We start from the raw sequence: 8,633 nt of genomic DNA on the forward strand, positions 1-8,633 counted from the left end.
TGATCTCTGCCTCCTAATCCTATTTTCCTGCCTTCTCCCCATAACCCTTGACACCCGTTCTAATCAAGAATTTGTCTATGTCTGCCTTAAAAATATCCGCTGACTTGGCCTCCACAGCCCTCTGTGGCAATGAGTTCCACAGATTAACTACCCTCTGACTAAAGAAGTTCCTCCTCACCTCCTTTCTAAAAGAGCGCCCATTAATTCTGAGGCTATGACTTCTGGTCCTAGACTCTCCCATCAGTGAAAACATCCTTTCCACATCCACTATGCCTTTCATTATTTTGTAAGTTTCAATGAGGTCCCTCCTCAACCTTCTAAACTCCAGTGAGTAGAGGCCCTGTGCTGTCAAACGCTCATCATATGCCAACCCACTCATTCCTGGAATCATTCATGTAAACTCCTCTGGACCCTCTCCAGAGCCAGCACACCCTTCCTCAGATATGGAGCCCAAATTTGCTCACAGTACTCCAAATACAGCCTGACCAGCACCTTATAGAGATTCAGCATTATATCTCAGTTTTTGTATTGCAGCCCTCTTGGTCCTTTTTGAGGAGGTAACTAACGAAAAGATCTGTGGGGAGGTTTTTTTTACACTTAGAGTGGTGGATATCTGGAAGAGGTAGTGAAGCTGGTTACCATTATTACACTTAAGTGGCAATTCGCCAGACACTTCAATAGTTAATTAATTAACCAGTTGGATTTGTGTAGGAAGGAACTGCAGATGCTGGTTTAAACCGAAGATAGACACAAAAAGCCGGAGTTACTCCAGTTTTTTGTGTCTATAACTAGTTGGATTTCCCTAGTCCACACTGGTTCTTAGTGAGGCACCTCAGCTGAGGTGATCCACAGGAAGGGTCTAGATGTGGGTATATGGAATGAGCTGCCAGAGGTGGTACATGAGGCAGATACTAGACATATGGCCAGGTACATGGATAGGAAAGGTTTAGAGGGATACAAGTCAAACGCAAAAAAAATGGGACTAGCATAGATAGGTATCTTGGTCAGCATGGCTGCTTGATTCAGTGATTCAATAGGCAAGGGATAGCAGGAAAATGCGACTACATGGGATTAACATAGATGGGTAAAAAGGTTGGCAGAATCGTAGTGGACCGAAGGGCCCATTCTCTGCTGTACGGCTGTATGACTTTTTCTTCTTACTTAAATGGGCAATTCACAGTAGCCAATTCACTTGCTGGAAAATTGGAGGAATACATCACAGAGAAAATGTGTAAACTCCACACCAACAGCACCTGAGGTCAGGAAGGAACCTACAAAGCTGGGTCTGTATGGCAACAGCATTAACTGTGCTACCGTTGCCTCATACTGAATGACACAGTAGGTTTACTAGGTCCTGTGGCCTATTTATGTTTATGAGTACTTGTGTGATCGGCAAAGGCCAAATGGGTAAAATGTGTGAACCCCTCGTCACTGACAGTTGCGTCCCTCACATGGAACGACCAAATAGAGGCATAGAGGCTGGAAGGTACTGCACTCCTGTGCCTCTTTGGCGGGGCAGGTGGAACAATTGAAGGAGCCCTACACCCCTCGTGCTATCACTGGCTGCACATGTTCAAGATTACAGTGAATGAGAACATTAAAAACACAATCCGAGCGGAACTTGTGAGGGTCGACGTTTTACTCGGCTGATGTGATCTAAAAAACTGGGCATCCCACACTCAGATGAGAAGTTCTTCGGAGTTCTCTGCCCAACAGGGCTATGGAGTCAAGAGTCATTGAATATAGCTGGGCCTGGGTGTCTGATGTTGTGAGACCCGAAACACCCGATGACCCAAGGTCACATCACTGCGTCCCAGAGCATCTAGAAGATGTATATTTTTCACACTGAAGTCTGGCTCAGCCAGTGGCACCCAGGAATAGACTGGGTGACAACCAAGGATAGTTTGGTGACTACTGGAGAGACAGTTGACGGCACAGAAAGACGGCACCCGGACAGGCTGGGTTAGCACCCCAGTCTGTCTTTCGTGAGAAGACACCCAACAAAGCTACGGAAAGGCCTAATGAACCACCGTGGCCTATAAATCCATCAGACGAGAATGAAATGCTCGGAGAAGGAGAAAGAGGTGTAGCGCACAGGCCTTGAACCTGGTGAAATGCAGGAGGAGCCCGGCCCACCCCACAGAGTCCAGTCCCTCCACGCACTAGAGTCTCCCAACACTTGCAGAGTAATTATTAAGATGACTGATCCGTGCGCGGTTGCTACTGGGACGCAAGTCAGGGTCTGATCAACCCCAGCTGGGTCGCCAGGGCAAGGGTGTCTGATGTTGTGAGACCTGAAACACCCGATGACCCCAGGTCACATCACTGAGGATGCGTCCCGGCACATCTAGAAGATGTATATTTTTCACACTATTGCAAATAACTGCTTGTAGCTTTTGACATTTACAAACAAACCCCAATGGTCTGTTTTCTTAAAAGGATAAAAAACTGACCAGTTGGGGTAGAATCTGTGCAGGGTTAACAATTCAGTTTGATGTTGTTTTACCAGATAGAGTCCATTCATTTCATTTATCAAGGAATTAACCAAATCTTTGTCTTTACACCTTTTTTTTTAAAGTACCAAAGAACACAGTGGTGCATGAAATTTCTTGAGAGGCATTCATCAAGTACTTTTATTCAAGAAATATTTCTGCAGAGGATTATAACATGCATAGAGCTGTACAGCACATAAACGGGTCATTCGGCCCACCTTGTCAATTCATTCCAAGTTGGCATTTTGAGTTGGTCCCACTTGGCTCATTTCCATTTACACCCTTCCTTGGGGCGGGGATTTATAGGTTTCTAGATGGGAAAGGGAATTTGGACAGTGACACGGAGTTTAAATCAGACACCATCTTGCAGAGCACGCGTGGGTCTGTTCACTGCCTCTTGCAAAGGACCCTATCGGCCAATCCCCTCCTAGATACATAGACAATAGGTGCAGGAGTAGGCCATTCGGCCCTTTGAGCCAGTACCGCCATTCAATGTGAATGTGGCTGATCATCCACAATTAGTACCCTCTGTTCCTGCCTACTCCCCATACCCCTTGATTCCGCTAGCCCTAAGAGCACTATCTAACTCTTTTGAATGCATCCAGTGAATCGGCCTCCACTACCTTCTGAGGCAGAGAATTCCACAAATTCACCATTCTGTGTGAAAAGGTTTTTCTTCATCTCAGTTCTAAATGGCCTACCCCTTATTCTTAAATTGTGGCCCCTGGTTCTGGACTCCCCCAACATCGGGAATATGTTCCCTGCATTTAGCGTGGCCAATCCCTTAATAATGTTATATGTTTCGATAACATATCCTATCATCCTTCTAAATTCCAGTGAATACAAGCCCAGTCGCTCCATTCTTTCACGGCAGTCCTGCCATCCCGGGAATTAACCTCGCGAACGCGAACCTACGCTGCACTCCCTCAATATGAAGAATGTCCTTCCTTAATAGCAAGAATGTCCTTCCTCCTGACCCACTTGTGAAAGTCCCACACTAGCCTCATCAGACACCTCTGGAACTTGCGTGGAAGCAAGGTATCCTCGACCCTAAAGGACTGCTCAAGGAGAACGTTGTTCGAGGTTACGAACGAAGACGGGAAACCAGCGGTTCAAACGGCGACTGACTTGTCCCCCACCCCCTTCTCCCCATTCCTGGAAACACCGTCCTTGCTTTGATTGATGAGGGAGTTCTCTCCGTGGGTCGCAGGGTGGGCCGTGGGGGGAAGCGAAGAAAAGGGACCAAAGAGGGAGCGGTTGTCGCCCTCCGTGACTCAGCGACAGCCGTGGTTCTTGTTATTCAACACTTCAATTTGCCTGCTGGGCAACGTCAGTTCCTACCACAGAAACAAACCAGATAAACCGGCTTCCTTCATTTGGACTGAAGAAAGAGAGAAGTTGGGTGCGACGGTTTGAGAACTTGTAGTAGCAAAGCCAATAAAAGGCTTTCTGAAGTCAAGATTTACATGATCAGGTTTCATTAGTGAAGAATCTCAGCAACGCAGAAACACGGCCGCGCGTTGGAGCAGTTTGAATGACAGTGGGGGCAAGGTGATCGCTGTCACATCCAAGCAGAGAGGCTGAAACAGTCTGAAGAAGGGTCCCGACCCGAAACGTCGTCTATTCATTATCCTCCACATATGCTGAGTTCTTCCAGCACTTTGGGTGTCGCTTAATTGAAACGGGACCTTCAGCGTTACCTCGGATGCCCGACGGCCGACGGCAGACATGAACTGCACCAATGATCAATACTACAAGACATCTGACTTTAAGTACCCGTTTTTCATCGTAATTTACAGCCTTCTCTTTATTATTGGACTTCCGGTAAACATAGCGGCATGTTGTTATTTAGTCAGTAGCAAAGCCAATAAAAGGCTGTCTGAAGTCAAGATTTACATGATCAGTTTGACACTGGCCGATCTTCTGTACATTATGTTACTTCCGTTCTGGATCGATTATTACTACCACGGCGGCTACTGGAGGTTCCCCGCCTTCACCTGCAGTTTATTCGGCTCTCTGTTTTACATCAACACCTACAGCACCCTCTTCTTCCTGTCCCTCATCAGCTTCACCCGTTACCTGGCTGTCTCACGCCCAGTGAAAACGGCTCAGTCCGCGCAGAGGAACAGAGGCATCGGAGTGACCGTCCTCGTCTGGTTATTAATCGTCTGCTGCTCGCTGTGTATTTTAATCGACAACAAAAACCACGTAAACAAAAGAAATGACAACACCACGAGCTGCTTTGAGAATTACACGGAGAAAAACGAGAAGACACAACTGTTGGTGATCCATTCGCTCATGTTGTTGGCTTTCGTTGTTACCTTGGGAGCAGTCATTGGCAATTATGTGCTGATCATTCGAAGACTGTCGAGGGAACAAACAGCGTTGAGAGTGCCCCAGCACAAGCTGAAGAAGAAGGCGGTCCGAATGGTGCTGACGGTTCTAGTCATCTACATGGTCTGTTTTCTGCCTTACCATCTGATCCAGCTGCCATGGATGCTTTTGGTGTTGAATGTCGTGCATTCAAATGACTGCCTCTTCAGGAAGACTTTCAATGACGTTCACCAGGTCACTCTGGGTCTGATGTCCATTAACTGCGTCCTGGATCCTGTTGTTTACTGTTTCCTGACCGAAGATTTCAGGCGATACCTGAGAGAGCTGACATGTTACTGTAGAGACAAATGTGTTCTGTGGAGTAAACTCAGATCTCCAAGTAGTTGCATTTGATCACGTTGATGGGAATAGATCGGGTAAACACAGTCCTTTGCCCAGAGTAGGGGAATCGAGAACCAGAGGACATAGGTTTACAGTGAGGATGGAAAAGATTTAATAGGAGCCTGGGAGGGGGGGGGGGGGGGGGAGTACATGGATAGGATAGGTTTAGAGGGATATGGGCCAAAAGCAGGCAGATGGGACTAGTGTGGATGGGGCATGTTTGTTGGCATGAGCAAGTTAGGCTGAAAGGCCTGTTTCCACCTGTATGACTTTATCCTATTTGTAATGAAATGCCTGTATGACTCATCAAGAGGGTTTTATTATCATATATCCCAAAATGGAACAATGAAATTCTTACTTGCAGAAGCATAACAGATATGTAAACGTAGTACTCTGTAAAACTCATTAAAAAAGTTCAGTATATATATTTTTTAAAACAGACAAATAGACAATAATAGTGCAAAAATAATGTCCCCAAGTTGATAGTTTGGAGCCTATTTGGCGGTTGTAATGTTTAATAGCCTGACATCATTACGAGTCCATCGCCTGATAAATGTTGAGTTGTGTGGTTTGGATTCAAGTTGGTTCTAATTATTGTAAATATTGTATTTCTTGAGTTTAGATGCAGTTTCTTCATTATGTAAAGGCATGAATTACTGTGCTTATGACTCATTAGTGAACTTTTCCAGAGTTTTTGTATATTAGCAAATTGTTGGGTCACCATCTGCCAAATGGGTCATAATTCTCCAAGTACGATTGAGAGAGATCTAATAATAACATTTTCTTAATATTTCTGTATTAAAAAAACAAATGTATTAATAATATTTTGATATAAATAATAGCAATGTTGTCTTACATTTCAGCCTGAAAAATAAATGTGGTGGATTTAATCTCCGTTATCTGGTTTGAATTTTCCAGACCCCATTTATGCAGTGTCACATAATTTCAGTTTGCTGTTTCGTTGTTTTGCAACATTTCCTGTATCATTCTGAACTTGACATGGTTATTTATATCTGATGCATCCATATCACCCCTCTCATTGACTCATTTCAACAATCCATTTGTTGGGCTCCTGCATAGCTTAGTGCTGTCTTGGTAAATTAAGCAACCCCAAAACATCAATTAGAAACATGGTTGGAAACATTGTAATGCCACACCCGTGTCAGTCTTGTTCCTCTCTCTGCAGATAGTTGGGCACCAGTTTGCTGAAATTTCTACAACCAAAAGCTCAAATTCTGAACATGCCTTTCAAAATTTGGAAATTACCAGATTCTTAAACTTGTGCAATAAAGTGAGATTCTTAGAGTTGTATCACCAGGAACCCCAACATAATGAGAGATGTTGCCGTCCATTAAAATAGCCTGTAGTTCTTTGAGGGCATGTGGGTGATAGGGTCTGGCGATTCTTCCTGCTGCTTTACACTCCATGCTGCCTCAGGAAAGCAGCCAACGTAATCAAGATCCTTTTTCACCCCAGTCATTCCCTCTTCTCCCATTAGGCAGAGATCTAAAAGCTTGGAAGCACATACCATCAGACTCAGGAACAGCTTCTTCCCCTCTGTTATTGACTTCTGAGTGTTTCTCCCAGACACTAGGGTCTGGTCACGATCTTCCAACCCCCCTTGGACTTTTTCCCTGTAACATGTAATGCTGTAAAACTATATTCTGCACTCAGGTATTTTGCTTTTTTTGTCTACCTGGTGTTCAATTCTGACTCTCAGGTGCTATGTGTGGAGTTTGTGTGTTCTTCCTATGACCTCGTGGGCATCCCCTTACCACATCCCAATGACATGCCTGGTTGGTTTCTTCCCACATCCCAATGACATGCCTGATTGGTAAGTTAATTGCTGTAAAATGCCCCCTTCCAAAAAAGGACACTCAGTGCTGAAGTAACTCAGCAGATCTGAAAACATCTCTGGGGAACATGGATAGGTCATATTTCTGTTTGGCACCTTTTGGGTCCCAACTTGAACCGTTACCTATCCATGCTCTCCAGAGATGACGTCTGGCCTACAAAGGCTGCAAGAGGTGCCCCCTGGGGAACAAGGGCTGAAGGATGATTGTTTGTTGGATGACTGTAATGGAGGCAACGGGCCTGTGTGGCCAGCTGCAGCTAGATCTATAAATTGGCGCCAAAATAGTGACTCTTGCGACTCAGTGGGCTGTTCTGTACATGCTGTACTAATCGGGGGATTGTACTTATGTATGGCGATACTCTTCCTGAGTTTTATTCAAAAAAAGTATTTCACTGTACCTTGGTACATGTGATACTGAAGAAACCATTGGAAGATAGACAAGCTGAAGTGACTGCGGGTCAGGCAGCATATTTGGAGAAAAGGAATAGATGACGTTTCAGGTCGAGACCCTTCTTCAGACTGAGCCAGGAGAAAGGGAAACAATGATATTGAGAGATAGAGTACAAATATTCCTTTATAGGAGGAATCACAGAGGGGGGAGCAGCGAGAGGGTGTTGCGGAACTCTTGTCGGAGCGGGGGTGAACTTCTTCAAAGTAGGCATACCTTGAGACGATTTTGCAGTGCAGCAAAAGGAAGAGGAAGAAACTGCAGATGGTGGTTTAAACCCAAGATAGACACAAAAGGTCAGCATCTCTGGAGAAAAAGAATAGGTGATGTTTTGGGTCGAGACCTTTCTTCAGAATGAGAGATAGGGGTAAGGGAAACAAGAGATATAGAAGAGTTAGGGAAAGGGAAACGATGATCACAGGAAGCCATTGTGATCTCAGATCTGCAAGATCTGTTTCACAAAGCAGCTGAAAAACAACACATCTAAATGTAGTATCGCTCCCTCACTCCCTTTTGCAGGTCTAAGGCACCCTGGATATATTGAAACTCTGCCCGGATTCGGGGGGGGGGGGGGGGGGGGGGGGGGGGGGGGTAGGAGCTGTTTGAAATACTGGGTGCAAATGAGCTTGAACCACAGGTTGAATACTTCAGCTGATGCAAATAAAAGGAGGAACTTGTTCACAGTTTCAACCACATAAGCAGCACAAAGTACAGATGCTATCAAGAAGACTTGCATTTGTATAGTGCCTATCTCATTTATTTTAAGATACCCAAAGGCACTTTATTGGCAAGATTTATTATTGTCACATGTACCAAGGTACAGAGAAAAGCCTTGTTTGGCATGCTGTCCAAACAGAACAGATAATACCATCTATCATCTCTCTATACTTATAAAACTCTGATCTTGGATGTGTATTTATCTGTGCGTGTATTTGTGTGTAATCACATCTTCGTGAAAAAACGACGTGGTAAGGGAAAAATGTTTACATATTCCGGTAGACATTTTCCCCCTGGAGTCCAAATTTGCCTTATCTGAAAATTTCATGCTTTATTTCTCGAGTTAGGAAATGGTGTTGGATAGACTGATGGGACTGAAGGCTGATAAATCCCCAGGGCCTGATGG

At 44.8% G+C, this 8,633-nt stretch overlaps 1 protein-coding gene across 1 annotated transcript; it reads left to right on the forward strand.

The window, feature by feature from the left end:
- The first annotated feature begins 3,974 nt into the window (after positions 1-3,974).
- LOC116976118 (platelet-activating factor receptor-like) lies at positions 3,975-5,288 on the forward strand. The gene has a single exon (XM_033025704.1). It carries the CDS (start codon positions 4,221-4,223, stop codon positions 5,217-5,219), a length of 999 nt encoding a protein of 332 aa, XP_032881595.1. The 5' UTR covers positions 3,975-4,220; the 3' UTR covers positions 5,220-5,288.
- The last annotated feature ends 3,345 nt before the right edge of the window (positions 5,289-8,633 follow it).

This window comes from Amblyraja radiata, chromosome 8, assembly GCF_010909765.2.
Source record: "Amblyraja radiata isolate CabotCenter1 chromosome 8, sAmbRad1.1.pri, whole genome shotgun sequence".
Classification (NCBI taxonomy): domain Eukaryota; kingdom Metazoa; phylum Chordata; class Chondrichthyes; order Rajiformes; family Rajidae; genus Amblyraja; species Amblyraja radiata.